At 41.1% G+C, this 18,134-nt stretch overlaps 2 protein-coding genes across 2 annotated transcripts; one reads left to right on the forward strand and one right to left on the reverse strand.

Moving 5' to 3' along the window:
* The first annotated feature begins 67 nt into the window (after nt 1-67).
* On the forward strand, nt 68-1,712 carry LOC116036144 (transcription factor HES-2-like). Its single transcript, XM_031279638.2, has 3 exons — nt 68-457; nt 665-751; nt 858-1,712. The coding sequence occupies exons 1-3, from the start codon at nt 413-415 to the stop codon at nt 1,395-1,397; spliced, it is 672 nt and encodes a 223-aa protein (XP_031135498.1). The 5' UTR covers nt 68-412; the 3' UTR covers nt 1,398-1,712.
* A 2,904-nt stretch (nt 1,713-4,616) lies between these two features.
* LOC116036146 (transcription factor HES-2-like) lies at nt 4,617-6,249 on the reverse strand. The gene is made up of 3 exons (XM_031279641.2): nt 5,851-6,249; nt 5,557-5,643; nt 4,617-5,450 (listed from the first exon to the last, which is right to left on the reverse strand). The coding sequence occupies exons 1-3, from the start codon at nt 5,893-5,895 to the stop codon at nt 4,911-4,913; spliced, it is 672 nt and encodes a 223-aa protein (XP_031135501.1). The 5' UTR covers nt 5,896-6,249; the 3' UTR covers nt 4,617-4,910.
* Between the last annotated feature and the right edge of the window lie 11,885 nt (nt 6,250-18,134).

Here is an 18,134-nt window from a genome sequence, read left to right on the forward strand (position 1 = left end):
ATATATATATATATATATATATATATATATATATATATATATATATATATATATATCTTTTCAATTTCTAACTTTATTTCAATGTTTTAACATTAAAAGCCTCTTTCCACTGATATGTCCAAATTACTGTTAAACTGGAGCAGACTGTCAAACTGCAGGAAAAACGAGTCACAACAAAGCAGGTGTTTACTTGTAATGCTATGCTATAAAATATATTAAAACCATTAACGTAAATCTAAGTGTAGTAGTTTCAGCATGGAGTAAAACTGAAATAAAATGAAGTCTGTGATCAGAGGCGGTGGGTGGAGCCTAAAGTTCCGCCCACCTTTGGCTTAAAAGCTGTCACTGAAGTCTCTGTGGTCACATTCAGCTGTGGCTCAAAGACCGACAGACCAGTTCTTGGAATACAATCATGAAGTTGCTTCAGGATTCAGAGGACGCAAAGGCCCAAAGGAAGGTAAGCAACTTGTATCATTTATGCTTTCATTAAATATTTCAGAATATTTGAGCCCTTCACAGGCTCTGTTATCTGTATAATCTCTCTTGAGATGTACATTACTCCTGTTCAGGGACAAACGCATAACTGTTGAAAAGACTGAAACAGTTTTGCCTTTAAACTCGTTGCATTTGTTCATTTATTAAATGATCTCTTTCTGTCTTGCAGAGTCTCAAACCTCAGGTGGAGAGACGTCGAAGGGAGAGAATGAACCGCAGCCTGGAGAGCCTAAAGACTCTTTTGCTACAGCGGCAGGTAAAGACCACAAAAACTCAGGTGGCCAGTTGGTTCATCCTACAAGATTGAAGGTCTTTTAGTAGGGGTTGTGGAACTGTGTATTAACTCTTTGTTTCTGTCCTAGGAAGCTACTCAGCGCAGAGTGGAGAAAGCTGAGATACTCGAGCACACAGTCGTCTTCCTGCAGAACACTGCTGAAGGAGACAAGACGAGAGCTGAAGGAGGTAATGGTGGAGCAGAAGGCCAGAAACACTCATTCCAAGACGGCTTCTCCACCTGCCTGCACACAGCTGCTCAGTTCCTGGGACCTGAGGGGAAAGGCCTGTGGCTTGGAGCCGCACTGGATGCATCTTTTGCTGCTCGCTTTTCCCATTCAGTCTCTGACTCTGCAGGCGTCCAAAGAAGAACTGAAGCTCATTCCTCCTCCAGCTCTCTGCTTCTCAGGAAGTCCTCCAGGTCTATTCTTCGGCTGCTGATGGACAGGTCCGGGCACAGACTGTGCACGCCTGCCCTTACTGTGACCAGTTGTGTTCAGACCAATGGAGACTCACATCACTTCCCCACGACTCCCCAACAGCCCCACAAAGTGACGAGTCGAGCGAGCAAACAGAGCTCGTCCCAGAACCAACCGGTCAGCCAGTCAATGTGGAGGCCGTGGCCCTGATCACCACGCAGTGACTTCAGAAACTGAACTTTTATTGACTCTAACATGCTGATTAATATATATACAAGAGCATGTGTTCTTTAATTCGACTCTACAAGGACATATTCAGTGCAATATATTGAACACAGGGCCTCCTGCTGTCTGTAAAGTCTGATAAATGTGTAGATATTGTATATCTGTTATGATCACACCAAGTGCTGCTACGGCCTTTACAGGCCAACTCGTGTTAATTGTGTCATATTATTATGAAGTATTTTTGCACCTTAATTTATTTTATTTGTCATCTGCAAATAAACAAAAGGAAAAATCACTCAACAATGCATATGTGTTAATTGATTGTTTGCTGGCACGTGTCTTTAGGAGCATAAGTGTGGACTTGTGCTGCCACGTGGGGATAAAAGGCGCCATGCGGTGACGTTTCACACAATAGAACAAGCTTAATCGTCACTTCTTACTTCGAAAAACTATAACATGCATACAGGTGGCCCAAACATTAAATACATGCTTACATTTAACGTAATACGCCTTTTATTATTACACGTATGGTAGAGTATCAGCTCTATATTAAAAGTATACGTATGTAGGCCTATATGTAAGAATCATGGTTCAATTTAAACTAACTAAATACGTTGTTGGAGTGGAAGACATGCGTAAACGGTGCCATTCCCGTGCGTAATGTCACATCTTCCTTCTTTAAAATTCACATTGAGTGAAAACGTTTTTTTGCCAGTTAATTCAGAATCAAAATCAGTTTTATTGGCCAGGTTTATGTAAACAAATTTGACTCCGGTTAATCTTTGCTCTCAAAGTACAACACTCACTTAACATATGAAGAATAAAAACAGAAAGGACAGTAAGAAATATAAAAAAATACTGTTAAGTATACAGTGTAACAATACAATAGAATTTACAAATTTACAAAAAATATACAATAACAATTGAAGAGAGGGAAGGAATAGTGCAATATCAGTAAAAAAGATGTAAGATCTGAGATTTAAGATTTAAATAGGCTATAAATATAGTGCAAGGCAGTTCAGTGCAATGGTAATATATTAATAACAAATATTGTAATTGTAAGATTGAAATATACATGAGGTAGATGAGTAGAACAGTGTTGATTGACTTTGTTCAGTGTAAGGGTGGGGGCTATTTCTGAGCGTTCAGCAGAGTGACTGCTACAGCGATTGAGAATATGAATCGCTGTTAAGGCTAAAGTCACTATTTTCTGCGTAAAGAACGATGTATTTTGGCGTGCGTAAAACAATTCTTGGCGTTGCACGTTGTCCGAGTATTTAATTGCATCAGTTTAAAATGTTTTTCAAACAACAAAGGAAGTCTTTTGGTCTGTAACTTATTTGCATTTTAATTGTTGGCGAATGCTCGTGGGAACGTGGAAGTGTCTCCTCTCTGTGCCACCCTCTGCAGTGAATCAGTGTCAGTTTTAACAGACAGCAAAGCTGTAAATGCAGCGCCATTTCCTCTTTTCCCACTAGAAAGAGTTTAAACCCTTTGACCTTTTTGTAGGTCTGTTCCAGGCACGCGCCAGCTCAGCATTTATAACCCCAAATAAATTCATGTGAATTACAGCTCAATATAAGTCTGATAGTGCTGAAGATATTGTAGGTCTTGACATCGCCATGACTTTATAAAATGCGACTATACTAAAGTGTTCAAACTAAAATATATTCAAATTCTAAAGGAGATCTGAAGTATACAACTAGAAAAGCAAAACAATGCTGGAATTTTTATGAAGTGGTTTGTTTTTACCCACAATAAAGCCACCAGCATGACAGGAGAAGGTCAGTCCTGTTTGTTATAAGGCCCGAATCTAAAATGCATCCTCATATAAATAACTGTCCTTTTGGGATACAGTAAGAAGAGGGTACCAGCTTTTACACGTTAGAAAAACAAAGACAACAAATCTTAATTTACACTTCTATATTTTAAGGTAAACTCTCAAATTCTGTAGATTTCCTGTAATTTTACGCATGGCTTTTTACGCACCGTTTGCGCGTAAAATGCAAGGTTCCATACCATTGTGTCTTGTTTTTTTTGTATCTGAGCACAAGCTGATTTGTTGCATGGTGGTGAGATCGAGGTCTCAGATCAGTAATTTGAGAATAAAAAACGGTGGGATCGAGGAGGGGAGGGGTGGTTGCTGGGGGAGGTGGGTATGTTTGTACAATTTGAGGTAGAAGTCTCAACACGCTGAGTCGATTCAGGACGATTTGTTTTCTTTTTTTAAATATATAAACCATGGGCTCGGGTGCCCACAGACACCTCTGCGCAGAGCAAAGAGAAGGGCAATGGATGATATTGATTATATTTTAAATATCATACATATGCATTTTATTAACAGGCATTACACGTGACAGTTCTGATGCCCATGCAGAGCATCAGGGAGAAGTTGGAGCGTCGGGAGTTTTCTTTGGTTCAAACTCTTTCTCGTGGGAAAAGAGGAAATGGCGCTGCATTTACAGCTTTACTATCTGTTAAAACTGATACTGATTCACTGGAGAGAAGACACTTCCCACGTTCCCACGAGCATTCGCCGACGATTGAAATGCAAATGAGTCACAGACCGAAAGACTTGCCTGTTGTTTGAAAAACATTTTAAAATGATGCAATTAAATGCTCGGAGCGTCAAGAACTGTTTTAGGCACGGCAAGAACTGTTTTACGCACGGCAAGAACTGTTTTAGGCACGACCAAAATACCTCGTTCTTTATGCAGTAAATAGTGACTTTGGCCATAACATAATTTCTATTTTAAATTTTCAATTACATTTTTGTTTAAACGGGCACAACTAAATTTCGATTTCAAAGTAGGAAGATATGACATTACGCACAGGACTGGCACATTTTATGCACGGCTTCCACTCCAGCAAATTAAAACTATTTATTTAGTTAGTTTAAATTGAACCATGTTTCTTTCATATACATATCATTTTAATATAAATCTGACAATACCATACGTGTAATAATAAAAGGCGTATTACGTTAAATGTAAGCATGTATTTAATGTTTGGGCCACCTGTATGCATGTTATAGTTTTTCGAAGTAAGAAGTGACGATTAAGCTTGTTCTATTGTGTGAAACGTCACCGCATGGCGCCTTTTATCCCCACGTGGCAGCACAAGTCCACACTTATGCTCCTAAAGACACGTGCCAGCAAACAATCAATTAACACATATGCATTGTTGAGTGATTTTTCCTTTTGTTTATTTGCAGATGACAAATAAAATAAATTAAGGTGCACAAATACTTCATAATAATATGACACAATTAACACGAGTTGGCCTGTAAAGGCCGTAGCAGCACTTGGTGTGATCATAACAGATATACAATATCTACACATTTATCAGACTTTACAGACAGCAGGAGGCCCTCTGTTCAATATATTGCACTGAATATGTCCTTGTAGAGTCGAATTAAAGAACACATGCTCTTGTATACATATTAATCAGCATGTTAGAGTCAATAAAAGTTCAGTTTCTGAAGTCACTGCGTGGTGATCAGGGCCACGGCCTCCACATTGACTGGCTGACCGGTTGGTTCTGGGACGAGCTCTGTTTGCTCGCTCGACTCGTCACTTTGTGGGGCTGTTGGGGAGTCGTGGGGAAGTGATGTGAGTCTCCATTGGTCTGAACACAACTGGTCACAGTAAGGGCAGGCGTGCACAGTCTGTGCCCGGACCTGTCCATCAGCAGCCGAAGAATAGACCTGGAGGACTTCCTGAGAAGCAGAGAGCTGGAGGAGGAATGAGCTTCAGTTCTTCTTTGGACGCCTGCAGAGTCAGAGACTGAATGGGAAAAGCGAGCAGCAAAAGATGCATCCAGTGCGGCTCCAAGCCACAGGCCTTTCCCCTCAGGTCCCAGGAACTGAGCAGCTGTGTGCAGGCAGGTGGAGAAGCCGTCTTGGAATGAGTGTTTCTGGCCTTCTGCTCCACCATTACCTCCTCCAGCTCTCGTCTTGTCTCCTTCAGCAGTGTTCTGCAGGAAGACGACTGTGTGCTCGAGTATCTCAGCTTTCTCCACTCTGCGCTGAGTAGCTTCCTAGGACAGAAACAAAGAGTTAATACACAGTTCCACAACCCCTACTAAAAGACCTTCAATCTTGTAGGATGAACCAACTGGCCACCTGAGTTTTTGTGGTCTTTACCTGCCGCTGTAGCAAAAGAGTCTTTAGGCTCTCCAGGCTGCGGTTCATTCTCTCCCTTCGACGTCTCTCCACCTGAGGTTTGAGACTCTGCAAGACAGAAAGAGATCATTTAATAAATGAACAAATGCAACGAGTTTAAAGGCAAAACTGTTTCAGTCTTTTCAACAGTTATGCGTTTGTCCCTGAACAGGAGTAATGTACATCTCAAGAGAGATTATACAGATAACAGAGCCTGTGAAGGGCTCAAATATTCTGAAATATTTAATGAAAGCATAAATGATACAAGTTGCTTACCTTCCTTTGGGCCTTTGCGTCCTCTGAATCCTGAAGCAACTTCATGATTGTATTCCAAGAACTGGTCTGTCGGTCTTTGAGCCACAGCTGAATGTGACCACAGAGACTTCAGTGACAGCTTTTAAGCCAAAGGTGGGCGGAACTTTAGGCTCCACCCACCGCCTCTGATCACAGACTTCATTTTATTTCAGTTTTACTCCATGCTGAAACTACTACACTTAGATTTACCAAGTCGTTAATGGTTTTAATATATTTTATAGCATAGCATTACAAGTAAACACCTGCTTTGTTGTGACTCGTTTTTCCTGCAGTTTGACAGTCTGCTCCAGTTTAACAGTAATTTGGACATATCAGTGGAAAGAGGCTTTTAATGTTAAAACATTGAAATAAAGTTAGAAATTGAAAAGATATATATATATATATATATATATATATATATATATATATATATATATATATATATCTTTTTAATTTCTACTTCAAATTTTTCTTAATGATCTATTTTTAACACATTTTGACAAGGAATGAATGCAGACTGAAAGACGACCCTTCTCAAATCCGCACGTGCAGCTGCCCCGCAGAGTATGAGCAGCACGCGCCTGTGACAGGTGTTACCAGCTCGTGTGACACATTTTACATATGTAAGGGAAATCAACAAGCATCCGCCAAAACAGCGTGATGCCCAGACAAATGACTGTGGTGACTTCTCACGCCTTTATTATGGACGGAGAAACGAGACATGTCCTCAGGCTGATACTGCTGAAAATAAGGAGTGTGGAGCCGAGAAAATCTGAAGAAATCGAGAACATTCACTCATTCACCGACTCACTGCTGCTTGAGGTTCTCATAAAATCTGCAACAAGGTAAACTGTTACGGTGTGCGTAAAATCCACTCTTTTATGCACATCTCTGCAAACAAAACCAAATCAAAAACTACAGTTCAAAGCGAAATCTATCTTATTGTATTCAAAACAAACAAACGAACAAACAATCTGCAAAGTCTGCTGAGAGTAGCATATATGTGTCGCGCGTAAAATTAGGCCACCTTTTACGCATGGCTCTGCATATACCTGTGAAATAATGAGATTAAAACCAAATGGCACATTTCATGATGGCATTCTGAGAAGCAACGCGTGGGAACCCGAAAGCGTCTTCTCTCTCTCAGACACTCTTCGTAATGATGTATCGATTCTAACACGTAATAAAGTGTGAACACAGCTCCCTGCCCAAGTTTCCCATGAGAGAGAGTTGAAGGAGCTACTCTAACATTTGCCCAAATTATTATAGGTTTGTCGGTGTGGACAGTCTCCCACATTCAGTAAGCAAAACTGAATCAAGTCGTTGTGTCATCTCTATTTTCAAGTACATTACATTTTGTCAAATGTAATACTATAGTTCTCTATGGACAACCGAGCCGCGCGTAAAGTCTTTACTTTTACGCGCGGCTCTTCCAATTAATGTGTTTAGTAAAAATAAAAAAATAACTCGTGTTCTCGTGTGCGTGTGGGAACCTGAGAGTCACCTCTCCTCCAAGCACACTTTGTGAATGAAGTATCGGTTTTAACAGGTAATAAAGAGAGGATGAAGCCTCCTGCTCCACGTTCCCATGATGAGAACGAGCTGGGGGACATCCTCCCACTGTCACACCCATTCAACATTTGTCTGCATGTTGCCATGTCGACTAAAGACCATTTGTTTATATATATTTATTGTCATTTGGTGTGGAGAATATGTGTCCATTTGCCTCATTCTCACTGCAACATTATAACCGTTTATCTTCATGCACATTGCTTATGCAAGCAGTCCGTTTTGCAGTGATGGAAGTACTCAGATCATTTACTTAAGTAACAATACCACTGCATCAATGTAAAAATACTGTTGATTTTAGAGATGACTTATCATTGTTCAGTTAATGATTGCTATCTCAGATTTATTCTTGGCTGCGGGAACAACCCGTGTTTTTTTGTTATTCGTTAAACTGAAATTCACTAAACCATTTTGAGACACACGTGCAGCAGCTCAAGCAGCACGCGACCACTTCACACCTAATTCAACGCGCGCCAGCTGAAAAACCCTTAACAATTGACTTATGTATTACAAAACACGCTTGTATTTATGATATTGTATTATGTTTGTACATTAGAGCAAGTCTTACTCGTCAGTCCCGTCAAGATAAATACTTTTTCAGCTGAATCAAATGTCCACCAGAGGCTGCTGAGCTGAGACCAACGTTTGTATCTTGCTTATTTATCAGTCATATATTGTATGGCAAGTGCCTATAAGCCTTCATTTAGAAAGACTTTAGAAAAACTTCAAATGTCATTGAGATAAGTCACAAAGAGTATCCAATGGTAAAAGTCAATATATTTATCTTCACTGAAAGTCACAATTTAAACCAGCAGAGTCCTGCTGCGTTTCATTCTGATCATTTAGTCAGAGACTTTAACACCTGGGTGCCAATTAAATGCATTCAAATTAACTTGGTGGAGGAATAAACACAGCAGTAATCCTTATTCACAAGAAACCAGACATTATTACAGCGAGTAGAGTTTGATAGAGGCATACTAATTTGTAAGATACAAAAAAATGACCGAAAAATTACACTGAAGAGCACTCACTCTTCAGTGAATCTGAGGCAGACCTACAATGCTAATGAGCTCAACTAATATGGAACTAAGGAATAAAAGAAGTAAAAAGACGTAGCAACCTCGGTGCGTAATTGAGTGACCAGTGTGTGTAAAGTGTGTGTGTGTGTGTGTGTGTGTGTGGGAACCTATAAGCTCGCAGTCCTCCACACACTTCGTTTAATGATGTACTAGCACTAACAGATAATAAAAGTGCAAATGAACGCTTCCTTGTCTTTTTCCCACGAGAGTCAGAAAAGGGTCTCCCATGCTGTCTCACGCCCGTGACGTCCAGCAATGGAAACGATTGGCCTAATAAATAAAAACGAAGAATTTCACATTTTTAAATATTGTCTTTTGATAAACAAGACAATGTTTTACTGAACGAGCCGATATAAATTCCTCTATTGTTTGGATTTGTGTCAAATTAAGTTCATAGTCAAGTTCTTGAATTTCCCCTTGGGGATCAATACAGTATCTATCTATCTATCTATCTATCTATCTATAAAAACTCTTCCATAAATAAAGGTGACTGCATTCTCGTTTTTTCATAATTAAAAATTAACGGCAGGGCCTTATGATAGACCAAATATAGGCCTACTGCTCACTGCTTCCACGGGAATGCTCACCCAACTCTTGGCACATTTACTGATAACTAAATGGACAAAACGTTTTTTTATGTCGGTTTTAAACTATCCATATATTGCTTTTTGATGGGGGAAACAGTAATCAGACAGCTATGATCAGACCAACTGTCCTCGTGCGTGTGACTGAACTTCAAAGAGCTGCAGGAGGTGTTGAGACACGTTTTGTTTCCTGTGAATTTACACCGGACACGCGTAGAAATGGCCTGTGAGCAGCTGGGCACGATGTAGGTGAGAGAAGGAATACTAATTACATTGAAAACAAACGTGGACATGAGCTCGAGGAGGTTTCAGACCACTCAACCTCATCCTGTCATGTAAAGAGTATGATAAAGAAAAGTTATTTTGACATAGTTGTACCTAATAGAAACGTGTTGCCTAGATAGCCTATACATAGGGGCTTGGTAGAGGTTAATGTATTATGTGTTTTTATGTCTTATTATGTACCTTAACTGTAAGACTGTGATTGTGTTTGTTGTTCTGTCATGAGCACACTGAGGCACATTCCAAACAACTAAGTTGTATGGCAATAAGGTATTTAATCCTGAAACTATAAATGATTCCTTGTTGAGAAAGCAAAGAGTTTAGTGCTGTTGCATTCTGAGTAAGTTTGACAGGGACTAGGCAGTTATAAGTACAGTGTGTAATTATATAAGAAATTGTTATATAACAATTATTTTCAGGAACAGAACAAGTTCAGTCAGATCTTTAAGAACAGAAATGTACATGGGAACACTGTGCCAGGGCTGTATGCTTTAGCTAAATCTGGATTGTTATGTGATTTGATTTATATAACAATTATTTTGCTTTTTTTGAATTTATTTTTTTATTCATGGTAAATCTGTTAGACTGCTCAGGGCTATATTATCTTTTTTAGTCTTGGTTTAACCCTAAGAAGCATTAGAAATGAGTAAATAATGTGTGAGCAGGGCTATCTTTGATGTCTCTGAAGTGATAACTGCTACTGAACTCTTTCAACTCATGGCCAGACTTCACACCCGGAGGATGTAGCTCTGCAGGAGGCCGCGCTTCACACCTCTGACTCCAACTAAGAAGAGCTGTCAACGCCAGCGCAAAAACAAAAGACCTGCATCTTCGAAAAAACCAAACAATATGACACCATTTATTTTAAGAAACGTTTTTATTTTATTATTTAAAAAAAAGAATACTGCTCACCATAGGGAGACATCCAGAATAAATTAGTGTGCAAAATAGACAAGATATATATTTAAACAGAACACAAGTTATATTGTTCACAGAGCCACAGGTGTCATTAATGCCAGCAGACATCATGGCACACAGGTGAATATGAGGGGGGCTGCATGGGGCTCTCCCAGCCTTGAACCCTGACGCCCCACACCTGGAAAGGTGATGGATGGACCCTCAGTCATTATCCACTTTAGTATCTTGAATCATGACAGCAGATGTAGCAGAGTTTGTTTTTTTTTGCAGTATATGAAGGAGGACAGAAACTCTTCCGCTTCAGGATACTCACTTCTAAATGTGTGTCCCAGTCTGGGAGAGTCCCTGTACTGTCAGCAGAATAGATGGCAGCCCAACTGACAGCACTTATTCAAAAGCATTAAACAAGAGTAATGAGTCAACCCTATACATACAAATAAGTTTTTTTTACATTATTTACAGATTGTGGTTGAACATCAATGCCGTTATGCGTTATCAGAAGACCAGAGGCCATTGTTTGCAAGACTACAATGCAAATGGTCATTCAGGAACAGTACAGCTGGCACCAGTGAATATTAATCAGTTGTTAGAGTAATCAAAAGTTCGATTTCAGAGGTCTCTGCGTGGTGATCAGGGCCAGGGCCTCCATAAAGTCTGGCTGACCGGACTGCTCTGGGACTGGCTCTGCTTGCTCACTTGTCTTATCTCAAGCTGATTAAGTCTCTGAGCCTGTTGTGGAATTCGGGGGACCCCCTGCTGTACCGGAAGTAGATACGGATGAGCAACACCGAAGTCTAGATTGTACTGTCTGTGCTTGGACTTTTGCCTCAGCACGTGAAGAATGGACTTTGTGTGTGGCAGAGAGCTGGAGGAGGAATGAGCTTCAGTTCTATTTTGAACAGTTGCAGATTCAGAGTCTGAATGGGAAAACCGAGTGGCAAGAGATGCATCCAGTACTGCTCCAAGCCCCAGGCCTTTCCCCTCAGGTCCCAGGAACTGAGCAGCTGTCTGCAGGCAGGTGGAGAAGCCGTCTTGGAATGAGTGTTTCTGGCCTCCTCCAGCTCTCGTCTTGTCTCCTTTGGCAGTGTTCTGCAGGAAGAGGACTGTGTGCTCGAGTATCTCAGCTTTCTCCACTCTGTGCTGAGTCCCACCCTGCATGAAAACATCAATATGAGTTAATGGAGTCTGCTGGCAGTAAGAGGCCTGAATGGTTCATAATGGTGCAATCATTTCTTTACAAAAACAATTCTATATTTAATTGCATGCAACTGTTCAAATGTCAATTAAGTTCTTTGATGTCCTATTATGAATCCTCACAGTAGGACAATTACATTTTCATTTTTCACAGAGCAACATTACTGAATATTAAGGGATTGAGATGAGACAGTATGGCATGTTTAAGAGCTATAAAATTCATTAAAGATATATTTTTGGGAAACTGAAAGAAAGATAGAAACCACATTAACTATTTTCACACTATCTACAGGTGAACTCAAAGGTTTTGTTTTTTTTACCAGTTGTTGTGGCTCCTGAAGCAACATGGTCCTCAGACACTCCAGACTGTGGTTCATCCTCTCCCTTCGACGTTTCTCCACTTGAGATTTTATGAACTAGAAGGAAAAAAAAACATGGGGATGACCCAAATGTACAGTAGTGGGCAATTTAATTTAACTTCATCAAAAATCCATTTTCTGAAACTCTTCTGTAGTTTCAACCAACATATTATCTGTGTGTAACCATCAACATACCAGTTGTTATATAAAGGGTATATAAACACAATTTATATCATGCATTGAGATTTCTTTTTACCTTTCTTTCGTTTGTTGCATCTTTCGTTTCCTGTAACAGTTCCATTGTAGCTAGTGGTCCAGTGGGTCTGTCTTTATCCAGTGGTGACAGGTCAAAGGTTCCTTCACAGTCTGCTACTGAGCAGGCCCAGGCTGCTTCTTTTACCTTCTCCTGGACACTCACCCAGACTCCTCCTACCACCCGACCCAATTTTACAATCGCATCCACCTCCCCCAGCAACCACCCAGCCCCTCCCCTCAGCTCCTCCATCCCACCGTTTAATATTCCCAGTACTTTCAATCTGATAAAATTGACTTATTTTACATATAGCTGATCTGAGGCTTCGATCTCACCATCATGCAACTCATCAGCCACAAAAACAAGACCCAAGGGTATGACATCTATATTGCACGCAAAGCTGTGCGTAAAAATCCATGCGTAAAATAACAGGAAAATACTGAATTTTAGATTTTTCCCTAAAATATAGAACATTTAAGTTAACATTGGTTTTGGCATGTAATCTGTGGTGCTTCATGTAGAAAAGCTGGTAACTAGTAAACTCGCCTTAATGTTTCCCGATATGCCGAAAAAACGATACACAAAAGTCGAAAATAACAAATTTACAAATCGTAACAAAAGAAGGCGAATTTAGAAAAGATCAATATCCATAATAATTTGAGTTCTCCACGGTTATTTCCTGCGACAATAACTTGTGTGTATAGTTTTTGACCTTTTATTGTAATGCTTGTTTGTTTAGGATCCTCATTAGTTCCCGAGGTCCTTCAAACTCTCTTTATAATGGGACAATGCAATAATTAATACGCACATTATTGCAATAGGCTACATCATGAACAATACATAATAGGACATGTTATTCCCTATTATATAGGCTACATATTATATTTCAATATGATTTGCAATTTTCTTGGGATATGAGTAGCCTAATATGTTATAGGGTTGGACAATGAAGTGTAGTCATGTGCAAAGGCAACATACATTTTATAAACATTGTGACCAGGCCCACAGGAGCCATGTTAAAACTTTGTTCACGTGTTTGTTACGCGGTTTGTCAAGTCATACCAGCAGTTCATGTTAGCGTTGGCATTCCACCCAGAGCATGAATGAGTCCACGGTCCAGACACCACCGGGCAAGCCCCTGCATGGTCTGGGAAAACACAGCAACCTGTATGCAGTAAAATCTGTACCATTTGAGGTGCGAGTCACTTACTTCTTTATTAACGAACCAAAACCTGGACATCTTTTGTCCATGATGACATTTCTGGTGCCAAATGGAGAATATATATATATATATATAGCCTATGTATTATTTTGTCAATACACGTGGCTCACCAACATAACTTTCTGCTTATTACGTCTATCTTTCTTTCTTTCTCCTTCTTTCTATGAACTGCGCGCTCACTTACGGCGTGTGCTGACCCAGTGTTGCCATTCACACTTGACGCCTTTGCATTTGTTAGTCAGTCCGCAGGGTGAAGGTGTAACAATGGTCAACATTTTGCCTTCACACCTCCATGTCACAATAGACCACGCGTGCCATTTGGCCAACTGTCTCGTGCTGGTGCGCCATTTAGCGCCACAGTTGTTCGACATTTGCTCATGGAAACCCTTTGATGCTAACCAGGCGACCGTGGGAAAGATGAGAGACTGTGGCGATCCTCTGGCGAGGCACACGTGGCAACTTTTTAAACAAGTGGTTTTAACCCAAGGGCCCTTAGGGGTCCTTTGCAGATGTAGATTAATGTACAGCCTTGATTGCATTATAGATGGGGCACATGGATGCTACATTATTTAACTAAATTTTCTGCATACAACTTGGAATTATTAAAGGTTTCCATCCACACTGCACAAGAAAGCAACCTTTTCCTTTCTTTAAAGTTTGAATTGTATCTGTGTTGTGTATTAAAACTTTGTGAGTATTAACTATGTTGTGTAAATTCATTTGATACTGGTCGTTTTATCGTATTTTTAGGGTGCCTGTAACATGAGCCAGAGTTTGGCTCATTTACAGTTCTTTTTTGTGTTGATCACTGCCCTTGTCAAATAAACTAATACAACAGAAAGTAAATTAATGAAGAAATATGCACCATATCAGCACAATATTAAAGCAGCCATATTATGCTCATTTTCAGGTTCATAATAGTATTTTAAGGTTGTACCAGAATAGGTTTACATGGTTTAATTTTCAAAAAACACCATATTTTTGTTGTACTGCAGTGCTCTCTCTCACTGCTGCAGATCCTCTTTTCACCTGGTCTCTGTTTTAGCTACAGAGTGAGACCTCTTTTCTTCTTCTGTACTATCTTTGATTGCACTGCACATGCGCAGTAGCTCAGATGTAGATCATGTCAGCTAGCTAGCTCCATAGACAGTAAAAGACAGGCTGTTTCTACAACTTCGGTCAGTTACAAGGCAGGATTAGCTGGGAGACTTCTAAATGAGGGCGCACATGTAAGTAGTTCCTTTTGTAGATTATGGTGAACTTGACCTATGGTCTCGGAACCTTCGCGAGACCATTGAACACTTCGTTTGCACGTCATCCACAAGCGACAGCAGTCGGCGGGGACGAGGCAGCCGGCAGCTGCCTTCAACCTCCTACCTAACAGTCGGCTCTATCGCCTAGTTTTTATTATACTAATAAAGTGTTTTTAAAACCAAAGATACATTTTTACGTGTAAGTAAGTATTAGCCTCACGCTAATTTATCAAGACTAGGCCTACCGGCTAAACTAACGCTAGCTTCATGGCAACCTCTACACCTGGCGAGTCCCCACTCCCCCTCAGGATTTCCTCGTTGTTCAATAATACAAACAAAGAAATTGCTGACCTCAGGGAAGATGTTCGTCGGCTTTCCGAGGACTTAAAAACCAAAGATGCTTTGTTAACCGCCTGCTTGGACGTGGCTCATAATCAGTCGCTCCGGATCTCATCTCTCTCGGCGGCCTTCCAGGATACCGCGCCATGGGACCCAGCTGCCTGCCCACGCCCATCGTCCTGCTCGACACCGGTTATCAAGCCACCCTGGACTGAGGTGGTTTGCGGCCGAAAGAGAGCCTCGGGTAGGGCTCCATCGCCTCCTGCCCTCAGCCTCTCCAACCGCTTCAATGCTTTGTCGGAGTCGGAGCCGGTGGTGGCCAGTGCGGCTCACCGGGCTCGCCCCGCTTCAAAGCAGACTGACCAGCCGTCGTCACGGAAGACGATTGCTACCGCGCGGCGAAAGCTTCTGAGGGATGCGGTAGTCAGACGGTCCGGTGGCCTACACTGCCTGGATCGGCCAAATGACAACGTTCCTCAAAAACAATCTCCACAACCGAACGGTAAGCAATCTTCCTCTTCTTTTCCCTGCCCATCTGAAACCGACACTGACTGTTTTGATCCCGTCACCGGCTATCCACACCCCCCCACTCCTCGTCCGCTCTTCCCCCTAACCACAGTAATTATTGGGGACTCCATCACTAGAGACCTACGGTTTCATAATGCTGTCACACACTGTTTTCCCGGAGCCAAAGTTGCAGACATCCTGGCTAAAGTTATGGACCTGATACCCTCATTTCCGACCTCTATCAAACGCATCGTAGTCCATTGTGGACATAACGACATGTCCACTCGGATTCAGGAGTGTGAGCGCACAAGGCGAGACTTTACCACTCTCATTGAGGCTTTAAAAAGCACTGGGAAGTCGGTTTTTATTTCGGGCCCACTTCCATCTCTAGGTCGCGGATCACGCCTCTTTAGTAGACTACTCTCCCTTAACACCTGGCTCCAGCTCACATGCAGTATTCACAGGATAGGTTTTATTGACAACTTCAATCTGTTTTGGGAACGTGGCTCCCTGTTCAGCAGGGATGGGATTCATCCCAATACACGCGGAAGCCAGATGCTACGTGGAAATTTGCACCACGCCCTGCATACCCAGACCTCTGATTGACTGTTTACATCCCGTAAACACTCCCACAAGCACACTGACCAGACACACTCTCCCAAAGTCAATAATCAGAGATACAGCGCTACACGCCCCTCTGTGCTCCCTTCAGAGCAATCACCCATTCATAATCCCATAACCACCGTGTCTGTCCCCCGACTGAGACCGTTTAAACCAAACGCTAACAAAAGAGGTGCTATACTAAACAACCTAATTGGAATTAAAACAACCACTGCAACAAGATAACCACATTGATTTATTCTGCCTCACCGAAACCTGGCTGGACGAATATGTTAGTTTAAACGAAGCCACTCCTCCCAGTCATAATAATACCCAAATTCCACGAGGCTCAGGCCGAGGAGGGGGAGTTGCAGCCATATTTGACTCGAGCCTGTTAATTAATCCTAAACCTAAACTAAATTATAACTCGTTTGAAAGCCTTGTTCTTAATCTTCAACACCCAACATGGAAAACAGTACAGCCTATTATATTTGTTGTTGTTTACCGAGCACCAGGTCCATATTCTGAGTTTTTATCTGAATTCTCAGAGTTTTTATCATGCGTAGTCCTTCAATCAGACAAAGTACTTATTGTAGGTGATTTTAATATCCATGTGGACGTTGACAGCAATAGCCTTAGTACTGCTTTCAATTCACTGCTAGATTCTATTGGTTTCAGTCAGAGGGTGCATAAGGCCACGCACTGTTTTAACCACACCCTCGACCTTGTGCTAGAATATGGCATCAAAATTGACGATTTAATAGTATTTCCGCAGAATCCTTTATTATCAGACCATTTTTTAATAACTTTCGAATTCCTACTACCAGACTATACGAAATTAAATAAAAGTTTCTACACTAGATGCTTATCTGACAGCGCTATAGCTAAATTTAAGGAAGATATTCCAACAGCACTTAACTCAATGTCATGCCTTAATATAACAGAGGACTGTTATGTTAACTCTAGTCCCTCCCAACTTGATAACTTTGTAGACGCTGCTACGGCCTGCCTACGGACTACTTTAGACTCGGTTGCTCCTATCAAAAAGAAGATGATGAAGGAAAGGAAACTAGCACCTTGGTATAACTCCCAAACTCGCAAATTAAAACAAATCTCACGAAAACTTGAAAGTAAATGGCGTTCCACCAAACTGGAAGAATCTCGTGTGGATTGGCAAGATAGTCTAAAAAATTATAGGAGGGCCCTCAGAAATGCCAGATCAGACTATTACTCAACACTAATAGAAGAAAATAAGAACAACCCAAGGTTTCTTTTCAGCACTGTAGCCAGGCTGACAGTCATAGCTCTGTTGAGCCATCTATTCCTATAGCTCTGAGCAGTGATGACTTCATGACCTTTTTTAATGATAAAATTATAACAATTAGAGAAAAAATTCATCACCTTCTGCCCACAGCTTCTAACGGCTCACCATTGGGCGCAGGAGGGCTAGAGAGAACGATAAGACCTGATACTTATTTAGACGGCTTTTATCCTTTAGACCTCCAACAATTAATGTTAAGGGTCTCTTCAGCTAAGCCAACTACCTGTCTCTTAGACCCCATTCCAACGAGGCTACTTAAAGAAGCACTACCCGTGGTCAATACCACATTACTAGATACGATCAATATGTCCTTATTAACGGGTCACGTACCGCAGTCTTTTAAAGTAGCTGTGATAAAACCTATTCTGAAAAAACCCACCCTCGACCCTGAGGTCTTAGCCAACTATAGACCTATATCTAACCTCCCGTTTCTCTCCAAAATCCTTGAGAAGGTAGTCGCTAATCAATTGTGTGACTTTCTGCATAGAAATAGTCTATTTGAAGACTTTCAGTCAGGATTTAGAAAGCATCATAGCACAGAGACGGCACTGGTGAAAATCACTAACGACCTTCTAACTGCTGCTGACAAAGGACTTGTCTCCGTACTTGTCTTATTAGATCTTAGTGCTGCATTCGACACTACTGACCATACCATCCTCTTACAGAGACTGGAACATTTAGTTGGCATTAAAGGAATCGCACTAAGCTGGTTTAAGTCCTATTTTTCTGAGCGATCCCAATTTGTTAATATTAACGATAAACCATCCAAATACGCTAAAGTTAGCC

Source organism: Sander lucioperca, chromosome 10 (assembly GCF_008315115.2).
Source record: "Sander lucioperca isolate FBNREF2018 chromosome 10, SLUC_FBN_1.2, whole genome shotgun sequence".
Taxonomy (NCBI): domain Eukaryota; kingdom Metazoa; phylum Chordata; class Actinopteri; order Perciformes; family Percidae; genus Sander; species Sander lucioperca.